At 51.9% G+C, this 21,259-nt stretch overlaps 3 protein-coding genes across 4 annotated transcripts in view; all 3 read left to right on the forward strand.

Annotated features, from left to right (window-relative positions):
- Trib3 (tribbles pseudokinase 3) overlaps positions 1–9,172 on the forward strand; it is a 16,051-nt gene extending 6,879 nt beyond the window's left edge. For both annotated transcript variants that reach the window (XM_048811143.1, XM_015481982.2), the window contains 3 exons: positions 3,263–3,553; positions 5,028–5,320; positions 7,875–9,172. In XM_048811143.1, coding sequence (XP_048667100.1) covers positions 3,263–3,553; positions 5,028–5,320; positions 7,875–8,088 — 798 coding nt within the window. In that variant the 3' untranslated portion in view covers positions 8,089–9,172. The remainder of the gene's footprint in view (positions 1–3,262; positions 3,554–5,027; positions 5,321–7,874) is intronic.
- A 4,751-nt stretch (positions 9,173–13,923) lies between these two features.
- On the forward strand, positions 13,924–15,637 carry LOC125619025 (ranBP-type and C3HC4-type zinc finger-containing protein 1-like). Its single transcript, XM_048811144.1, has 3 exons — positions 13,924–14,130; positions 14,461–14,549; positions 15,489–15,637. The coding sequence occupies exons 2-3, from the start codon at positions 14,528–14,530 to the stop codon at positions 15,635–15,637; spliced, it is 171 nt and encodes a 56-aa protein (XP_048667101.1). The 5' UTR covers positions 13,924–14,130; positions 14,461–14,527.
- Positions 15,638–18,906: 3,269 nt separating this feature from the next.
- Positions 18,907–21,259, forward strand: part of LOC107142337 (ranBP-type and C3HC4-type zinc finger-containing protein 1) — a 10,811-nt gene continuing 8,458 nt past the window's right edge. The window contains exons 1-3 of the mRNA XM_048811145.1: positions 18,907–19,017; positions 20,195–20,313; positions 20,386–20,559. Of these exons, the coding sequence (XP_048667102.1) occupies positions 18,907–19,017; positions 20,195–20,313; positions 20,386–20,559 (404 nt within the window). The remainder of the gene's footprint in view (positions 19,018–20,194; positions 20,314–20,385; positions 20,560–21,259) is intronic.

The raw sequence follows: 21,259 nt of genomic DNA on the forward strand, positions 1-21,259 counted from the left end.
CGGAGCCGCTGAGACCGCGTGGGCTGCACGTGCGGACTCGGGTGTGGGGGCGAAGGCCCAGGTCCGCCGGGGCCGCATCCCTGGGGCCCACACTCCCTCCCTTTGCCTCGTCCTTTTCCTGTCACCGACCTGCCCTCAATTTCCGCGGAGCCTTTTGATCCCAAACATCCGCCTGCTGGAGCTTCCGCTCCCAAGGGCGGGGCCTGGCGGGGACAGCGGCGCAGGGCGAGGTCGCAGACTGCCCTAGGGCTGTATGTACTTGCTTGCCCTCTTCCATGTGGAAGGCCAGGTGTGTGCCCCCGTCTGCCCTGGATTCTGTGTGCCTGTGCCTGGCTGGCTTGGAAAAGGGTGTGTGTGTGTGTGTGTGTGTGTGTGTGTGTGTGATTGAACTTCAAGGCCTCTGAGCCACACCCATCCCTTTTTATTTGGTGACAGGGTCTAGAAAACTTCTTAGGGCCTTGTTCCGTTGCTGAGGAACAAGGTGAACTCTCCATCCTCCCGCCTCAGCCTCAGGAGCCACTGGGATTCCAAGCATGCACCCGGCTGCCTTACTGGGAGACATATTTCTGAGGGGTGTGAGCACCTGTGGACCGTGGGTGGTGTGGCGGGTATTTGGTGTGACCTGCCCTCCCTCTCCCTGACCAGTGTGGCAGGGAACCCCAAGAGGTAGGAGGGGCCTTCCTTCTGCAGGGGAGGCCCGGTCCTGCAGTGTGGCCTGCACACTTCTTGCTCATTTGTGGACTTGGATAACCCATCTGTCCAGCACAGCTTGGCTTGGCCCACCCAGCTCTGAGGTGGGGAGGATACAGGGGTCCACTAAGGTGGCCTGAGGATACTATATGTCCACCACCAGAGCCACTCCCGGCCAATAGGGAACCCAGCATTTGAACAGCCAGGCATCTTCTTGTTTGACAATCAGAACAATCTTGTGAGATTGTTCTAATTCACCCTGGCCTCATCGCTGGGGAGATCTCTTAAGATCCCCGTGGGTGGCACTTAAAACGTTCAGCCATGAGTAATAATAATAGTGATGCAACTATAGTAGTGACCATTTTAACATCTATGTTGCAACAGTTGCATGCTACTGTGGACCGACCTACCTTCCTTCCTTCCTTCCTTCCTCCCTCCCTTCCTTCCTTCCCTGGTTAGCCTTGAACTTGAACTTGGATCCTTCTGCCTTAGCCTCTGAGTAGCTGAGATTGCAGTCACAGGGCTCAGCTACATTTTTTTTTCTTTTTATTTCACCATTACAATCATCCTTTGAGCTTTTCTTCTCATTCCCATAGTACAGGAACTGAGGCACAGAAAGGTTGAGGAACTTACCCAGGGCTACCCAGCCAGAAAAGGCCTGAGCCAGAATTAGAACCTAGGAATATCTGACTACACCTTACCCCCATGTACACTTATTGCCTACTTAAACACTTTTTATTTTTATTTTTTTAATGAGATGCCCAGGGTCAAACCTAGGGCCTCATGCACTTTGGGCGAGGGCTTTACCTCTGAGCTGCGCTCAGGTCCCTTGTACGTTACACTCCTAGCAAGTCAGGATGATGGCCTTTTACTTGACAAGGGGCTCCTCCCCTCCTGAGGCGTTTGGGAGCCACATGAAGAGGAGAGCCTGTCTGATGCTCCCTGTGGGTGCCACTTTGACTGTTGGGAGGTCCTTACAGGGCTGAGGTGTCTCCCTCTCTAACCCTTATGCCTCCTTGGCCTGGAACCTGAGTGTGTGACACTGGAGAAACTGTCCCTCCTCCACATGCCGTTGCCCATCCTCCACCAACACACATCGTCACACTGCTGCCCTCCATCCAGAAGCTGCATCTGCCTGTGGCCCCGTCTGGTGGACATGTGCCCAGCGATGCCAGGAGCTCTGGGGCCATCAGGGAAGAGTACCTGCAACTCCCCCCAGGGAGAAAGAACGACATAGTTTTGAAACACAAGCAATAAGTGATGCAGAATCTTCATTTAAAAATATGGAGCCCGTGTGGCAGCGCATGCCTGGAACCCCAGCAACTCGGATCCCAAATTCAAGGCCAGCCTCGGCAACTAAGTGAGGCCCTGTCTCAAAATAAAAAATAACCTAAAATAAAATAAAATAAAAATGTTGAAATTGAAAGTCTCCTTGACTTTCTACCCAAACTGCTTTCCCTCTAGGCCATGCAGTTAGGTGGCAGGAGTTACTGTGGCCAGTGGACACATAATCGTTTCCTGTGTGCATATAAATGTGAAGGTATTTTGTCTAATATGCTGGTGCCATTTTTTTTTTTTTTTTTACCTAAATAGGATCATCTCCGGGCTCTGTTCTGCAGCTGACTTTGTTCATGTAGGTTCACTGTGGAGCATGCAGCCACATGTTCACTCACCGTCCTCCCTCCCTTCGGTCGTAGATAATAGATGCTTATGAGATTTGAGGAACAGAACCGTGCAGTCTCTACCTCCCTCTCCCCAGCTGCCAGTTCCATCTCTCAACTCAGCTTTTTTTTTTTAAGCTTCCTCTTTGTGTGGGGGTGGGTTGCTAGAGATTGAACCCAGGGTGGTTTACCATTGAGCTACGTCCCATCCCCTTTTTAATTTTTTGAGACAGGGTCTCCCTAAGTTATTGAGGTTGGCCTCAAACTTGTGATCCTCCTGCCTCAGCCTCCTGAGTCACTGGGATTGTGGGTGTGCACTGCTGCATCCAGTTACTGTACTTTTTTTTTTTTTTTTTTGGCACTAGGGATTGAACCCAGGGGTGCTTTACCATTGTGCTTTACAAACATTGTGCTACATCCCCAGTCCTTTGTATTTTTCATTTTGAGATAGGGTCTTGCTAAGTTGTTGAGGCTGGCCTTGAACTTGGGATCCTTCTGCCTCAGCCTCCCCAGTTGCTGGAGTTACAGGTGTGTGCCCCTATGCTGTTTTTACACATTATTTTTAATATAAGAGCACTGTATATATACAATTCTGTGTATTTTTTCCCTCTTAATATATGATCAATAAACATCAGTTTGTTAAGTGTTTGTTGGTTCTTCTTCAGAGTTATATAGTATTCTACCACGCGGCTGTCCTGGCCTGTGTTAGCCTTCCACTACAGCAATTTCAGGCTCTGATGGACAGCCTTTCATATTTAATGTTTTGGTGGCAGTGTAGCTGGAGGATAAACTCCCAGAAGGGGGCCCCCAGGCAAAGGTGCCTGCTATTGTGATTTTAATGCGCCCGGCCCCCCAGCAGGGGAAGAAGGGGCCGCCAGCACCTCTCCCCTGCTCTCCTCCCTTCTTTCTAGATGCCATCTGCTCCCCTGGCTGCTCCTGCAGGCTCCCACTCCAGGAAGAATCCACTGGAGCTGAAAGACGACCCAGACGTGGAGTGTCCCATCCCGAAGCGAGCTCGAAGCGAGTCCCAGACCATGCCACCGCCCTGCCTGCTGCCCCCGAGCCCACCCCCTGCTCCGGACCGAGCTCCTGCAGTGGCTCCTGCCTCCAGGCTTGGGCCATATGTCCTCCTGCAGCCCAAGGAGGACGGGCGAACCTACCAGGCCCTGCACTACCCCACGGGCACCGAGCACACCTGCAAGGTATGTTGGGGGCCTTGGGAGGTTCCCGGCTCCTCGCCAGAGTGCGGAGGACCCAGAACCCCTCATTCTCAGGTTCTTTTTGGAGGCAGCCCGTGAGTCCCTGGCTGGGGATTAGTTGTGTGCCTTTTTTTTTGGGGGGGGAGGGTACCAGGGATTGAACTCAGGGGCACTCGACCACTGAGCCCCATCCCCAGGCCTATTTTGTATTTTATTTAGACACAGGGTCTCACTGAGTTGCTTAGGGTCTCGCTAAGTTGCTGAGGTTGGATTTGAACTCGCGATCATCCTGTATTAGCCTCCCAGGCCGCTGGGATGACAGGTGTGCACCACCAAGCCCAGTTTAGCTGTGTGGCTTCTAACAAGTCACTTCCTTTTTCTGAAGCTCAATTTTACCATCCGTAAATGGAACACAGCTTTCAGATGTATGTTTAATGCCCATAAACTCCTAAAACATTTCCCAACACCCTGGCCACTCTCACCACTTGCCCGCCACCCTTTCCAGCCACACTGACCTCTGGCAGAGTTTCTAGAGCCTGTCTGCTCTTGACTGCCTCAGGGCCTTTGCACTGCCAGTGCCCCTCACCTGCGAAGCTTCTCCCATGGGAATCTTTAAATCATTCAGGTGCCCAGAGTTCCTTCTGGGTCATGCTGTCTAAAATGGGCCAGCTTCCAAAGTACTATTTCTTCTAGGATCTTTCTGGGCTGGAAGCACTCAGCAGTACTTGTAAATACTGAGTTCCTTGACTTTTTTGCACTGTCTGCTTGCTGTGTTGGACTGCAGGCATCAGGAGAGAAAGGGCCGTGGCTGTCAGTCATTTGGCTCCCCAGTGGCTGGCACAGATACAAACTGATTGGCTGAGTGAAAGGGTGCCAGGCAGTGGCTCTGAGGATGATGAGCATAAACTGCTCTTTGCTCTTCTGGCTTTCTCCTGCTGTAAGGCTTTTCTGTTTAGTTTTTTTTTTTTTTTTTTTTTTAACTTTTATATGTTGGCACTGGGGACTGAACCCAGGGGTACTTTAACACTGAGCTACATTCCCAGTCCTTTTTATTTTTTAAGACAGGGTGTCATTAAATTGTTCAGGGCCTCCTTTAGTTGCTAAGGCTGGCCTCGAATTTGTGATCCTCCTGCCTCAGCCTCCCAAATCACTGGGATTACAGACGTGCACAACTGCACCCAACTGGCTTACCTGTTAATTTTCAATTTTCTGAAGTTGAAGGCCATACAGGGTAGCAGTTAAGGGCAGATGAAGGATCCCATAAGTTTAAGACCCGGCTGGGCCGTGGCTTCTCAGGTTTCTTAACTGTAAAGGGGGGATGTGGGGGGTGACCCTTCTTATGGGGCTTTCGTGGGCATTGAGGGACTTGGAAAGTGGGCACAGTGGACGCACAGGAGTGTCTAAGGTTGGCTGGGCCTGCTCACAAGGCCACCCTGCCCTTCGGGGACCCGGCTGCTCACGCGGTCCCCGCCTGCAGGTGTACCCGGCCTGTGACTCCCGCGCCGTGTTGGAGCCCTACGCGCGGCTGCCCCGCCACGAGCACGTGGCCCGGCCCACGGAGGTCCTGGTGGGCACCCAGCACCTCTACGTCTTTTTCACTCGGACCCACGGGGACATGCACAGCCTGGTTCGCAGCCGCCGCCGAGTCCCTGAGCCTGAAGCCGCTGCGCTGTTCCGTCAGATGGCCGCCGCCGTGGCGCACTGCCACCAGCAGGGGCTGGTCCTGAGGGATCTCAAACTGCGACGCTTCGTCTTCACCAACCGTGAGAGGTGAGTGCGGCTGAGGAGTCCCCGAGGCAGACCTAAGAGGTGGCCCCTGCTGCAGAAAATGAGGCCCAGGCTGGTGCAGGGACACACACTTGGATCGGGAGGCTGAGGCCGGAGGATCTTAAGTCTTAAGCCAGCCTCAGCCACGCGGAGGCGCTAAGCAACTCAGTGAGACCCTGTCTCTGAATAAACTACAAAATAGGGCTGGGGATGGGGCTCAGGGGTGGAGTGCCCCCAAATTCAATCCACGGTACCCAACCCCCCACCACCACCAAAAAAAGAAAAAAGAAAGAAAAAGAAAAGAAAGAAAGAAACCAAGACCTAGAAGGCAGAGTAACTTAAGCAAGAAGTGGAGAAACTCAGAGCTGGCAGCATAATTTGGTACAACATGCACGTATTTGGTTAGCATGTGCGAGGCCCTGGGGCTTATTTTATTTTATTGTATTTTTGGTACCAGGGATTGAACTCAGGGATGCTTAACCAGTGAGCCACATCCCCAGCCCTTTTTTTATTTTTTTTATTTTGAGACAGGGTCTGGCTAAATTGCTTAGGGCCCACTAAGTTGGTGACTTTGAACTTGTGATCCTCCTGCCTGTAATCCCAGAGTCGATTCTACATTCCCCCGGCTTCCTTCCACATTTCGTATCAGAGCAGCATGCCTTTGAGTAAAAGTTGCATGTAAAATTATCTTGATTTTAAACTGGTAGGTAACTTGGTCAGCGCAGCAACCCCAGACCTTCTGGAGGAAAGTGCTCCCTTCTCTTTTGAAGGCAGTAGTTCAAGAATAGCTAACAGCTGGCTGCCGTGGCGCACACCTGTCATTCCAGCTACTGGCGAGACTGAGGCAAGAGGTTTGCAAGCCTCTTCCGTTTAGCAGGGCCCTCTCTCAGAATAAAATAACAATAACAGTGGCAGAGTGCCCCTGGATCCAATTTCAATGCCCAGTACTTCAAAAAGAGAAAAAGGAAAAAAAAAGAGTAGTTAGCAGAAGAGGGTCTGTGGATCCAGGGAGATGATTCTGCCTTTCACCTGCTTTTGTTTGCACTGGAGTATTGGCTTCACTTGCACAAGCCTTTCTTTCTTTATCTATAAAATGGGCCAATAATGCTGACCCTGCCCCACCCCCAGGCTGCAAGTCATAGGATGTCAGCTTTTTGTGAACTGTCTGGAGGCCACCAGGAAGTGGGCCATAAGGAAGATGAGTTGCAGTGGTCATTGAATAATTGTTATTGAAGCCTTTCAGGGGCTGGGCGTGTGGCTCAGTGGTAAAGCGCTCGCCTAGCACATGTGAGGACCTGAGTTCGATCCTCAGCACCACATAAAAATAAAGGTATTGTGTTCAACTAAGCTATTAAAAAAAAAAAAAAGCCATATGGAGTGCCCTGTAGGAGCTGTTTAAAGTAGAAATTGCGAGGCAGGGGATGGTTCCGTGGTAGAGAGCCTGGCGAACATCAGCAAGGCCTCAGGTTCAATCCTCAGCACTGCCCAAACCACAATAAATTACAAGCTGCAAATGGCGGGCCAACATTTTAAATACTGGACTTTTTCATTAAAATATGATTTCTGGGGCTGGGGATGTGGCTCAGTGAGGAGCGCTTGCCCAGCATGCAGGAGGCCTGGGTTTGATTCCTAGTGCTGCCCATGCCCTTGCCAAAAAGATTTCTGGCTGCTTTGGGGGGAAATATGGGAATAAGGTGAGGGTTTGGATGCCTGGATGCTAGTGGGGTGAGCCAGAGCTCCTATCCCTGCCCGAAGCCTGGAGCTCTGACACGGTGTCTTCTTTACAGATTGTAGCGACAGTGAAATGAGCTGAGCCAGGAAATGGCTTAGCCAAGGGCCAGCGCACATGGACACTGCAGGCTAGCGTAACTTGGTCATTCCCCTTGGAGGCAGGACCTTGCTGAGATGTTCCATGCACTTCCAGTTTTCTCTGTCTGTCTGTCTGTCTCTCTCTCTCTCTCTCTCAGTACTGGGGATTGAACTCAGGTGCCCTTTACCACTGAACTACACCCCAGACCCTTTTTTTGGGGGGGGATACTGGGGATTGAACTCAGGGGCACTCGACCACTGAGCCACACCCCATCCCTATTTTGCATTTTATTTAGAGACAGAGTCTCACTGAGTTGCTTAGGGTCTCACTAAGTTGCTGAGGCTGGATTTGAACTCGTGATCCTCCTGTATTAGCCTCCCGAGCCACTGGAATGACAGATGGTGCCACCTCACCAGGTTCACTACCAGCCTCTCAGTCTATTTTGAGACAGGGTCTCACTAGGTTGCCCAGGCTGGCCTTGAACTTGCGACCCTTTTCCCTCAGCCTCACTATCATGGGATTGCACCCGGTTGGAATCTTATTTAAATGCAACTGCTCCGTGACCTGGGGAAACACAGGAGCCTAGGCTTCCCCACCTGTGAGATGAGATGAATTGTCCACCCTCCCAGAACCGGCTCTGTCTGTCCAATGCCAGCAGATCCCAGGGAAGGGGGTGCCCCTGAAGGAGACACTGTGGATGGTGGCCTGGGGGGCTCCAGGGGGCTCTAACCCTCTGTCTCCGCCCAGGACGAGGCTGGTGCTGGAGAACCTGGAGGACGCCTGCGTCCTGACGGGCCCCGACGACTCCCTGTGGGACAAGCACGCGTGCCCGGCCTACGCGGGGCCCGAGATCCTGAGCTCGCGGGCCTCCTANCACGGCCCCGGGCATCCTGCTGCACCCCTGGCTACGGGGGGACCCCGTCGCCTCAGTCCCATTCCGCTCCCGTCTCTGGGAAGCTGACCAGGTGGTTCCCGATGGGCCGGGGCTGGAGGAGGCTGAGGAGGAGCTGGGCGAAGGGGAGGTGGGTCTGTACGGCTAGGGCCACCGTCCTGGGCTGCCAGCTGCAGACAGTGGATTGAGTTTGGGGGACTTCTCCAAACTTTTTCCAACTTCTTTGGACTGAGCCAACCCTTAAGTGCCTTCTGGGAGGAAGAAAGGAGGAGGCACTGGTAGGTGCATATGCATATGTCCTGCTTGGATGCTCCCTGTTTCTAAGTCCCGTTGTTGGTGCTGGACACTGAACAAACGGTACAAACCTCCTTGCTTGCAGAACTGACAAGCTGGCATAGGTCAGTGTCTGCCTGGCACACTTAGTACCAGGGTCAGCCTCCACTTGTACTGGTGTCAGGTCCTCTGTCCCGAGGACAGTCCCTTTTCCAAACAGCCCAGCTACCTTTGTATCTTCCACCTTTCAAGGAAAGGAACGCATCTCCATGCCAAAGGTCCCAGCGTTTGCCCTCAGGACTGCAGAGCCCAGGCTGGCTGGAAATGGTGCTCTAGCTGTTTTGTGCTCCCGAATAAGGCATTCTCCTTAAGGGGTGCGTGGCATGCTCTGTAATCCCAGCAACTCTGGAGGCTGAGGCAGGAGGATCGCAAGTTTGAGTCCAACCTCGGTAACTGAATGAGACCCTGTCTGAAAATAAAACTTGAAAATGGCTGGGGATGGAGCTCAGTGGTAGAGAATCCCTGGGTCAGTCCCCAGTTCTATAGGAGAAACAAACAAACAAACAAACAAACACTCTCCTTCCAGGCCTAGGTCAAAGATTTGGGCCCAAAGGACACAAGAATCCCACTCTGAGGCTGGTTCTCATTGGACTCAATGAATGCTTGGGAATGGGGGTCCAAGTCTGCTGTCCCCTTAGCCCCTGAGGATCTTTGGGGGTCAGGACTACACAGGGTTTGTGTCATGGCCACTTGGAAAGCCTCAGGCCTATTCTGGACATACTCAGGGTTCAGGACTGGGTCAATACCATGGATTTGGAACTATGAGTCGCTGTTCTCACCTTGTGCCTAATTTAAAAAAAAAAAAAGAACTGTGAAATAATTTTATTTCTCTGGGAGATTCCTTGTAACCTCACAACCATCTCTTACCAGCTCTCCCTGCCTTTAAAACTGTCCTCCACGTGAAAGGCCAGACACGTGGTTGGTGAGGACACACTCCCCGCAGCCCAGTGGGTTTTACTGAACACTCTCTGGTTTCTGAGTCCAACTAGCATAAACACCGGCTGGGGGTGTAGCTCTGGTAGAGGTGGATGTGCCTCACACGCTCAAGGCCCCCACTTTGATCCTCAACATGGCCAAAAAAAAAAAAAAAAAAAGCTTAAAAAGAAAGAAACATATTTCACCCAAGGCAAGAAGCCAGCGAGTGAGGTCCGCTTGGTTGAGTGGGTTCTCAGAGCTGTTGGCAAGGATGCCGCTCCCCAGCTCCTTCTGTCCTTCGCTCAGTTGTCGCCCAAAAGAGCTGGCACAGTGACTGTGGCAGTCATGTGCCACATTAGAGGAAGAAGGGGGGTGGCCTTGCAGCACTTGCGGACTCTACCCTGAAGTCAGGCTGCCCAGGGTTAAATCCTGGCTCACTAGCAGCAAGAGGACAGGCACCAGTGAGCAGGTTTGCTTCTGTCACTGTGGCACATGTCCATCGGCCAACCCCTGTCATTCAGATTCTCTCTGAATGGGAGGAACTGCAAATGTGTGGCCTTTTAAAATATATATATGGGAGAGCTGGGGCTGGGGCTCAGCAGTAGAGCGCTCGCCTAGCATGGGTGGGGTCCTGGGTTCCATCCTCAGCACCACATATAAATGAATGAAATAAAGGTATTGTGTCCACCTACAAGTAAAAAGTGTATGTGTGTGTGTGTGTGTGTGTTTGCATACACTAATATCCATAATGTGAAATATGTAGGGCCTGTGTTCCTGAGGAAACAAGGGCCATGAACTTGTCCCCTTCTCTCTATGTGGCTAAGCCTTGCCTGCCACTTGAGGCAGGACCTGGAGCCTCTTCTCACCTTAGTGGCCTCCTCTTTCCTGTGCCTCAGAAGCTTCCAGAATTTTTTTTTTTTCAGGAAGCAGATTTATTGGCTGCAGGGTCCCGAGGGGTTATCGCCTAAAACATCCTCTGAACCTTGATTCTGAAAATTTTGGAACTTTCTACCCAAATATAAAGTGGAGGGGTGGTGGGAGGTTTACATTTTTGTTTGAATCTACACTAAAGTATCTTTTTTCTTGAATTCACAGAAACTGCTTTTCGTCCCATTTTTTAGCTTAGTCAGGTTTTACAACAAAAGCAGAAGTGACATCATCAAGTCTGCTGCCAAACTTGGTTTTAGAAAGTCCTAACCCACATTGAGTTTTTTTTTTTTTTTAGATATATATTTTTAGTTGTTGATGGACCTTTATATTTTCATTTATTTATATGTGGTGCTGAGACTCGAACCCAGTGCCTCACACATGCTAGGCAAGTGCTCTACAACTGAGCCACAAATCCAGCCCCAACACTGAATTTTTTATCAAAATTTTTCCTGATATTCTGACAAGAAGAGGAACATATATGTTACAAATATGGTGGGGGTTTCTGCTTCGTTATGGTAAGGGTCCTCTGGGTGGGGGTCTCTGGTTTGCTTCACAAGTATCTGGGATTTCAGATGTGTGGCACCTCCTGTGGCCCAGAACAGAATTTCTTAAATGCCATCGGTTGGAGCATCCATCCCCAGGGTGTTTGTTTAAATACAAATTCCTGTACCTTCCCCAGACCTCCCAAATCAGAACATCTGTGGGTTCTGCATCTTAACCAATACACAGGGTGATGCTACTGAGCATCCAAGTTGGAGAACCCCTGTATTTAGAGAAATTCTGACTCTTTGGGGACTGAAAGCTTATTTCAGCCCCTCTTTGGAACAGTTTGACCCTAGTCGAGGTGTAAAATGGACAATTTAGCAGGATCCTTCTTCAAAATAAATGTAACTAGTGGTAGAGCGCTCTGGGGTTCAAACTCTGGTACTGGAAAAAAAAGTTTATGTTAGAGTCTGTAAACAAGTCAGGATGGCGCCTGGAAAATGTTAGAGTCTGTAAACAAGTCTGGATGGTGCCTGGCAAAATGCCAGAGGGAGTGGTTTGAGAAGTAACAAAAGCGAGCCATTAAGTGTGGAGATTCCTTATTGGTTGACTGCTGTATCTAGTTTATGTTAATTAAGATAAGCTGTGTGGAATGTATATATACCCCTCCTGTCCTACAATAAATGGCTTCCACTCCTGCTGTATCAATCTAACCCCCCCGGTTATTTTGCCCAGCCAGCCGGGCTGCCGCAAGTCTACAATAGGTAACTTCTATAGAGACAAAATTATATAAGCACATGGAGGGGCCGAGGATGGGGAAGTGGACATGTATGCTGATGAATTCAGGGTTTCTTTGGGGGTGATAAATATGTTCTAAAATTAGATTGTGGAAATGGGTGAACAACTCTATAAATGTACTAAAGCCCATTAAAGTGTACACGTAAGTGGGCCAATGTTATGGTGCATAAACCGTATCCCAATAAAGACGTGAAAGGAAGAACAGTTATGTTACGGGACTGGGGCCTTCCGAGAAACTAAAGAAGCACGAAGTCCCCCTTCAAATCCTGATTCTGCAATCAAGTCAGGAAGCCTTCAGACATGTTGCTCAGAGGAACAGGCCTGAGCTTATTGAAGGGATAGGAAAAGGGAAAGGGGACACGGAGCCTCTCCTGCACTCCAGTTTTTTGGGGATTCCAGAGAAGTTTCCAGAGAGTCTGCCCAGATCCACCTCTTGGCTTTTGACTGACAGCAGCATGACATCACACTTTCAAGTCCCCGCTGCCATGGCAACTCTAGGTCACTTTAGTCCATACCAACAGGTTCTAATTGGATTCTTAGCCATACATTCTTACAGGTTTTATGATCAGGAGGAATTATGCTTATCTCCCTGAGTTTCAGGATCCGGTCTGTGAAAAGGGTTCCAAAAGTCTCCCCCTCAGGGTAATTTGGTTCCTTTATTCAACATTATTTCGGGCCTGCATTTCTCCTGCAGACAATAGGTAGTTTGCTGAGGAATGTGACAGAGCCTGTCCACCTAAGCCAGGCTGGGCTGCAGGGAAATGCTTCTTGGAAAAGAAAGCATGTGGGGGTCAGCACAGCAGGGCTCTTAACTTTGTGTTCCCACCACCCTCATCTGTCTGTTCCCTATTAATCAGACCAACAGATAATGTCAACAGCCCTTGTGGAAGTCAGGAAAGACAATGGAATGTACCTTTTCAAGAGTCTGAAAAAACAGCCACACCCAGCTAAAAACTCATTCAAGAAGGAGGTTTAGGAGTCAGGCATGGTGGTGCACGCAAGCCTGTAATCTCAGCAATTTGCCTGTAATCTCAGCAATTTAGAAGGCTGCTGCAGGAAGATCACAAGTTCAGGCCAGCCTCAGCAACTTAGGGAGCCCCTAAAATAACTCAACCAGGCCCTGTCTCAAAACAACAACAAAAAAATAAAAAGGGCTGGGGATGTGACTCAGTGATTAAGCACCCCTGGGTTCACTTCCCAGTAGCAAAAGAAAAATAAAAGTCTAAATAAAGTTTTTAAAATTTATTTTAGTTTTAAGTGGGCACAATATCTTTATTTTATATTTACGTGGTGCTGAGGATCGAACTCAGTGCCTCAAGCATGCTAGGTGAGCACTCTACCACTGAGCCACAACCCCGGCCCTAAATAAAGTTGGTTTTTTTGTGTTTTTTTTTTTCAAAGAAAAGTATGAACATTCGTCACCAGAAACCTCTTCCTATGGAAAAATTCTAAAGCAGCAGATTCCAAAAGGCTGAGTTATCCCAGAACCCTGAAGCCAGTGAGGCTTGAGTGCAGCGAACCCAAGTGAGGGTGTCAGAGACAAAGGCAGAGGTTGTGGGTGGCAGCTGGCAGGGCTGGGGAGGACTTTGGCTCTTCCTTTTAGTGATATGGGAGTATCTGAGTGGGCTGACTTGGATCTGATACACATTTTAGCATGATGTTCTGGTACCTGGGCAGAAGGTGCCTGCAGGTAGGGGAGGGGCTGGCAGAAAAAGAAACTAGGAGCCAGGAGAGGACGCTAATCCGACTCGACTGGGAAAGGACAGAGGACTGAGGCAGGCGCCACGGGATGGGGCATGGAGGAGGCGAGGAGTGAGTTTCCGAATCTACTCTGCAGATGAAGCTCACAGGATCTGCTGATCCGTGGAATGAAAAGTGGGAGAAAATTTTAAAGAGGCAGAAGCCTGGAGTACATCGGGCTCCCTGACTTTTTTTGTAAGGCGGATGCAAACTTCGTCAATGAACGAATGAAAAGTAGAGGGTGAAAGCCTAGAGGCAGCCTCCGGTCTGGTTGAGGGTGGGTTCCTGAACCTGCCAGGTTTGGATTCAGATTCCTCTCTGACCTTGACAAGGTCAGATACAATCTGGAGCCCGCTTAGAGCTCTCCAAAGCTGTCAGCAGTGGTGTCAAACGACCGGGTCTCTCAAGCCCCGCCCCTCCTGGCCCAGGCCCCGCCTTCACCCCTTCAGGCCCGGCCCCGCCCTCCAGAGCCCGGCCCCGCCCTCCAGAAGGTCCCGGCCCCGCCCTCCAGAAGGCCCCGGCCCCGCCCTCCAGAAGGCCCCGGCCCCGCCCTCCCGACAGGCTCGGGCTCAGCTCAGACCCCCGTCCTCCGGTCCAGGTCCCGCCCACGATCCCCAGGCCCCGCCCCCGGCGGCGGCACGGCGCTTCGGGTGAGCCCGGGTCGGGGGTTTTGTGGTCAGTACGAGGGGGCCGCCTGGATCGGGAGGCTGGGCGCTGGGACGGCCGGGCCCGCGGGGCGGGGCGCGGGGACAGCCTCGGCGCCTCCTGCCGCTGGGGCCGGGCGGGGGGTCCCGGGTGAGGAGACAATTTTCCGGCCCCCCCGCCCCACTTCCGGGGCCACCACTTTCACTTTCTCTTCCGCCGGAGCTGGTCCCCTGCTTCCGAATGACAGGCGCCTCCGGGAGCGCTGGGGTAGGGCCGCAGCCCCAGACCGCAGGGGCGCTCCCAGGGTAAGCGGGGCGCCCCTCGGGGACCTGGAGCGCCCCCGCCGTGCGGCGCCGGCGTCCTCTCCCTCCTTTCCGCCCCAGCCCCGTTTCCTCTTTCGCCCGTTGCCTGGGTGCCCCCTGCGCTTTCACCGTCCCGGGTGGGGTTCTGGCCAGTTCCCTGTGCCAGGCCCGGGCCCCGGGTGGTGTGACGCTACCCGGCTGCCGCCCGGGACACCAAAGCATGGAAGGGGCTTGGGCTGGCGCCCAAGGCCACTGGCCGAGGCTGAGTCGCTCCTGGTCGCATGCTCTCTCCCAGGTGGCCTGGAGGAAGCATTTCCACGAAGCCACAGCCCCCCTCTGGGGGATGGGCGCAGCCAAGCCAGATGGACGAGAAGATCAAGAAAGGTGGGCACAGAGGGAGGGAGAGGAGGGGTCCCAGCCTTGCCTGCCCTCTCTCTGCCCACCTGCCCTTCAGTTTCTTCTCTTGCATTCTGGGCCGGCTCTGTGCTGCGATAGGAGGTGGGCGGGCACTGCCAGAGGACACTGACTTGAGACCTGGCGGGTGGGGAGACGGACCTCAGCGGGCCTATCAGAATTCCTTGCCTCTTCTTTTGCCCAGGCCACCCAACATTGTAGAACCTGGGCGGTTTCACTGCCCAGCTGCAAACCCTTCCTTGCCCCTGTGTTCTTAGAACCAAGTCCTGAGCCCTGGGTGACCCCCCACCCCCTCTCCCTGCACTTACCCCCTTGCTGACTGTAGTGGAGCCCCACTGGCTTCTGTTCTGATCCTGCTGCACCTTCCCTTACTCCTCTCCACATGAACACCACCCCCTTCACCCTCCACGTCCCCCCTGCTGCTCCTCCTCAGATCTCAGCACCGTCCCTGATCTCCTTACCCTGTTCATTTCTTGCCAACATGGACCACAATCTGATTTCTTTTTTTGTCCTGTTAAATTTGTTTATTTCTCCCTCTCTTCTGGACTGGCAGGTCTTTGAGGGGAGGGGCCCTGTTTATTTTAACCATTTCCTGGGACTGTGGGTCACACACTGTAGGAGCTCAGTGAATGCTCATCAGATAAATGAATGGAAGTATGGGAAGTCTTGAGTAGGAAGGAAAAATGGAACCAAATGAGCCTAAGTTGGCAGGAGTAGAGAGTGTCAGAGAAGGGACTTTCTTCCAGAGAAAGGGACTTTAAAGCTGGGTAGAGAAGGATATGTAGTGGTTTATCAGGAAGATAGGGAGCTGCGTGTGTGCACACGGGGTCACCATGTCCCTCATCCCCTTCACCCCCCACCTCCCCAAATGTAACCTGTGCTAACCTGCTTCTATTTTGCTGACAATAGCAGAGGAGATGGCCCTAAGTCTCGCCCGGGCAGTGGCTGGTGGGGATGAACAGGCGGCTATGAAGTGTGCCATCTGGCTGGCAGAGCAACGGGTGCCCGTGAGTGTGAAACTGAAGCCCGAGGTCTCCCTGACACAGGACATCAGGTGAGGCCTGCGTGGTTGGCCAGGGACTTGGGCTTCCTGAACCTTCATGGGCAGCCTATCAAATGTTCTTTTCTTTTCTTTTTTGCACCAGGTATTGAACCTGGGATGCTTAACCACTGAGCAACATCCCCAGCCCTTTTGTTTTTTATTTTGAGTTAAGGTCTCACTGAATGGCTTTAATTTGCCTCAGCCTCGGGATTGCAGGCATGTGCCACTGCACCCTCGAGAATGATTCTTGGCTGGGCACAGTGGCGCTCACCTGTAATCCCAGTGGCTCAGGAGGCGTAGGCAGGAGGATTGTGAGTTCAGAGCCAACCTCAGCAACTTAGCGAGCCCCTGAGCAACTCAGCGAGACCCTGTCTCTAAATAAAATATAAAAAGGGCTGGGGACGTGGCTTAGTGGCCGAGTGTCCCTGGATTCAAACACCAGTTTGTCACTGAGATGTGGGGCAGGTTATTTTACCTCTCAGAGTTTGCTCTCTCATTTTTTAAAATGAAACAATAACAGTAGTGATAGGGTTGTTAGTATATAAGTCTTCATATAATAGAAGAAAAATAACAGTGGCATAAAAAATGTCAGTTCAAATTTGGAGGTTCTGCGCTCATGGTCCTCAGAGGCACATCTTTCTTCTGTCTCATTATTCATGAAGTTCATCTCATGGTTCAAAATGACTGTTCCAGCTCCAGCCATTACATCAGGAAGAAGGGAAGACTTCTCTTAAGAACGTAGACTAGAAGTTGCACATACTTCTGCTTCATTCCTAATCTTGTTCTCACAGCCACACTCAGTCTGCAGGGAGGCTGTGAAATACAGCCGGGCATCCAGCTAGACTGCAGGGTTCTCTTAGCAAGGGAAGCAACGGAGAATGGATGCTGTCAGTCTTTGCCCCAGAGGTTTTAATCTCTACTGAAACACCAAAGTGTAATCACACAATAAATGCTGATGTCTCTGATTCTTTTTTTACTGCTTTTTTATTGCTGCCTATTAAGGTAATAGTGTGTCAGAGTTGTGCAGTCATCCCCACAGTCGATTTTAGAACATTTTATTATCCCATAAAGAAAACCCATACTCAGCTGGGCATGGTGTCGCATACCTGTAATCCCAGTGACCCGTGAGGCCAGCCTCAGCAATTTAGTGAAGCTCTAAGTAACTTAGTGATACCCTGTGTCAAAATAAAAAATAAAAAGGGCTGCGGATGTGGCTCAGTGGTGAAGTATTTCTGGGTCCAATTCCCCAGTAACAAAAAAGAAAAAGAAAATAATGTACTCATTAGCAGTAAGTCCCTCTCCATCTTCTTTCCAGGGCCATCTATCTCTAGGGATTTGTCTATTCTGGAAATTGTATTTATGTGGAATCTTACCACAGGTGGTTTTTTGGTCTGGCATCTTTCACTTAACATGTTTTCTGGATTCATCCATGTTTACCATATGTATCTGAACTTTTTTCTTTTTATTGCTGAACAACAATCCACTGTGTGGACAAATCACTTTGTCTTTAGCCTTTAGTCAGTTGATGGCCATTCGGGTTGTTCATACTTCCTGGCTGTTATGAATAATGCTTCTGTGAACGTGTGTGACCAGGTGGACTTGTTTTCATTTCTCTTGGGGTTACCTCCCAGTGGCATTGCTGGGTCACAGGGTAACTCTACATTAACCCTAACGAGGAACTGCAAGGCTGGTTCTCCAAGTGGCTGCACCATTTCACATTCTGGCCAGCAGCGTGTGGTTTTGATTATAGCATCCTCGTGAGTTTGAAGTAGTATCCCAATGTGGCTTTGACTTGTAGTTCCCAAATCATTTGTTAACTAATGATGTGGAGCATCTTGTCATGTGATTGTTGGTCATTTGCATCTTTTCTTTGGATAACTGCCTATATATGTCTTTTGCCAGCTTTTTGTTGTTGTTTTATTGTTTTGTTTTGGTACTGGGGATTGAACCCAGGGGCACTTTTCTACTGAGCTACACCTCAGTGCTTTTTATGTATTTATTTTTCATTTTGAGGCAGGGTCTCGTTAGGTTGCTTAGGGCCTCACTAAAGTGCCCAGACTGGCCTCAAACTTGTGATCCTTCTGCCTCAGCCTTCCAAGTGGCTGGGATTACAGGTGTGTGCCACCGCACCTGGCTTCAGATGCGTTCTTGCTATCCTTGCTTTGCAGATGTAATGTGTTCCCAAGTCTGAGAGTGCTCATTAGATTGTTCTGCACTTTACATCATCTCTGTTTCCTTTGGAGTCAGTTCTGGTTTTTCCTATTAGCTCTTCCTTTTCATATTTTTAGTCTTCCAAAAGTGTTTGAGGATCCTTGAGAAAAATTTATAATATCAGGCTGAGGTTCAGTGAAAGAGTGCTTGCCCAGCATGTGGGAGGCCCTGGGTTCTGTCCCCACTACTGCAGACAACAACAAAACCACTGGAATAGGGGCTGGGGTTTGGCTCAGCAGTAGAGTGCTCGCCCAGCACATCTGAGATGCTGGGTCCATCCTCAGCACCACATAAAAATAAATAAATAAAGGTATTATGTCCAACAACAGGGAAAAAAAAAAGCACTGAAATAATGGTGTTTGGCCTTAAATCCTGCCTCTGGCAGTCATTCCTTGTACTTTGGCATAAACATGTAACATGTTTATCTGTGGAAAAGAGACAACAGTACCGCCTGTGAGCTCCTTGAGAGGATTAAGAGTCAGTATGCACTGGGCCTCTGCACGTGGTAAATGACCACTTTTGGAGGTTTGGCTGAAAGGCCTGGAGAAGGGATGGAAGAGGCTGGAGAAGTGGGGAGGGCAGCCCCCGTGCTGCCAGTTGTGGCTCAGGCTAAGTGCTACCTGGGGCTGGTGGAGGGACTTCGGCTGTGGCCCTAATAGAGGAGGAAGCAGAGGGACCCGGGAATCCAGGGGAGTCTCCTCAAGACGGGAGTCTTGTGAGTGGACATGCGAGCAAATGTGTACACGTCCTAGCTGGTGGCCATGGCGGACCTGTGGCCCCCCTCTCCCCTCCAGGCTGTGTGTGAGCGTGGAGGATGCCCAGATGCACACCGTCACCATCTGGCTCACCGTGCGCCCTGATATGACCGTGGCCTCCCTCAAGGACATGGTGAGTGAGGGGCTGGTGGGAGTCCCTGTGGGGCCTGTTTCGGCGCCTCTCCTCACCTCCGCCCTCCTCCATCCCTCCCCTCTCTTGGCCCCTGCCAGGTATTCCTGGACTATGGCTTCCCACCCACACTGCAGCAGTGGGTAATTGGGCAGCGGTTGGCACGGGACCAGGAGACTCTACACTCCCATGGCGTGCGGCGGAATGGGGACAGTGCCTACCTCTACCTGCTGTCAGCCTGCAACACCTCGCTTAACCCTCGGGAGCTGCAGCGGGAGCGGCAGCTGCGGATGCTGGAAGGTGAGGCCCTGGCCCAGGCAGTGGGGCGCACACAGGGCCAGGCTCACCTGAGGCCGTAGCGAGCAGGGCACAGTGCCTGCCTGGACGGGGGGTCAGGGACAGAGACGTGGGCAGAGAGCGCTACAGGGAACCCTCTTTAGAACATCTGGTGTGGGGCGAGGTGGAGTTCCGCCTTGGCCCTGGCATTTACCAGAACTGTGTGACCTCAGGCAGGTTCGTTCCTGTCTCTGAATCTTCAGTTTCTATAATCTGTAAACGGGGTATGGTGATAATTATAACTAGTATTTATTCTAAATTTCTTACTTTTGCAGTATTTCATAACTACAGAAAAGTTACAGAATTGCACAAAAAAATTACATAAGTTCCGAAGTACTTTTTTTTTTTTTGGTACCAGGGATTGAATCAGGAGCACTTTACCACTGAGCCACATCTCCAGCCCTTTTTGAGACAGGGTCTTCCTAAGTTGCTAAGGCTGGTCTTGAACTTGCAATCCTCCTGTCTCAGCCACCCGGGTCGCTGGGATTACAGGCGTGCACCACCGCACTTGCTTTCCCAAATATGAACACTTTACCATATTTGCTTTGCTTTATCATTCTCTTCTAAATATAAAATGGTTTTAATTTCTGAACCATTTGAGAATAAGGGTCAGACATGATGTCCCCTTCCCCAAATACTTCAGTGTCATTTCTGTAAATAAAAAGGTCATTTTCTTGTGTTACCATGTGCAGCTCTCCAATTCAGAAATCAGCATCAATGTAGTACAGTCAGCCCCTCTCAGGTTTCACCAGTAGCCCCACAGATATCCTTCATGGCAAAAGAAGCAGTCCCATCCCAACCCTCCTCCCGGGGCTCTCCCTGGTTCCTGACTCCCCTGAGCTGACTGGAAGTCTGGCGCCATTCCTTCTTTTTCTCTGGTTTCTTCACAAATGGATCCCTGGGTGTTCTGACAGGCCTCCTCAGAGGGGACCCTGCGGCTCTTTGGGTGCATCAGGAGGCCCGAGTCTGGAGCATCATGGGTGGGGTAGGGATCTGATCCCTGAGGGAGCCAGAATGCCCACCTGGCAGGACAAGGCTGGAGTCAGGTCCAGGGAGGAGAGAGGCTGAAGGTGGGGTGCCTGGCTGGCTCAGGGTGTGGACAGTGGATAGCATGGATCCGGCCGGCCTTCCTCCTCTGCAGATCTGGGATTCAAGGATCTCACGCTGCAGCCAAGGGGTCCCCTGGAGCCAGATCCTTCCAAGTCCGGGGCCCCCCAGGAGCCTGGCCAGCAGCCAGATGCAGTGCCCGAGCCCCCACCGGTAAGCGGCAGTCCTGTGCGCCCTGCCTGCCCCACCGGGTCTGCCACTCTGCTCATGGCTCTCTGCTCCCAGGTGGGCTGGCAGTGCCCTGGCTGCACCTTCATCAACAAGCCCACGCGACCTGGCTGCGAGATGTGCTGCCAGGCGCGGCCAGAGACCTACCAGGTTCCCACCTCTTACCAGCCGGACGCGGAGGAGCGAGCGCGCCTGGCCAGCGAGGAAGAGGCGCTGCGCCAGTACCAGCAGGTGGGCGCTCCAGTCCCAGGACAGACTCCTGCCCACTGGACGCGGGAGGCCTAGGCCAGGAAGGGAGCCCCCTGCCGCTCCTCCCTCGTTACTGCCCTGCCCTCCTGACCTTACCGCTAGCTGTGGCCCTTCACTTGACTGCGCGCTGCCTGTCTCTGAGGTCACCCTGGGCCGGGACTCTGCTTCCTGCTGTGGAGCACATCCAGTTTCTTCATGTGCTCCGTCCTGTGTGGGCTGTGTCTCCGTCTGCACTTTAACAACCCCCCATGTACGCAAGTGTCCCTGCTGTGACCTCAACATCCGTGCTGTGACCTTGAGGAGGCCTGAGCAGGGACCTCACCCCTATCCACCTGTACCCTCACTCCTCCCAACCTTGTCCTCTCCTGCCCCTACTCCCCTCGCCTCTGGCCCCGCCTACCCTGGCCTCTCACTCTCCCTGGGGGAATGACTGCGCTCCAGGAGCCCCTGTGGTGACACCCCTCTCCCTACCAGCACAGCCCCTGCCCCACCCTGGCCATCACCCCACTCCGGTCCCATCTGTAGCCTTGCTTGTCTCCCGGCTTTGCCGCCCCTTCCTAACTGACCAGACCCCACCTGTGCCCTCTGCGTCTCCGCCCCGCCCCGCCCCGGTGCCTGGCAGGACCTCAGCCCCCTCAGACCCCGGCCACGTCCTTTCCACCGCTGTTCCACCCGCTTCCCA

The sequence above is a fragment of the Marmota marmota genome, unplaced genomic scaffold (assembly GCF_001458135.2).
Source record: "Marmota marmota marmota unplaced genomic scaffold, marMar, whole genome shotgun sequence".
Lineage (NCBI taxonomy): Eukaryota > Metazoa > Chordata > Mammalia > Rodentia > Sciuridae > Marmota > Marmota marmota.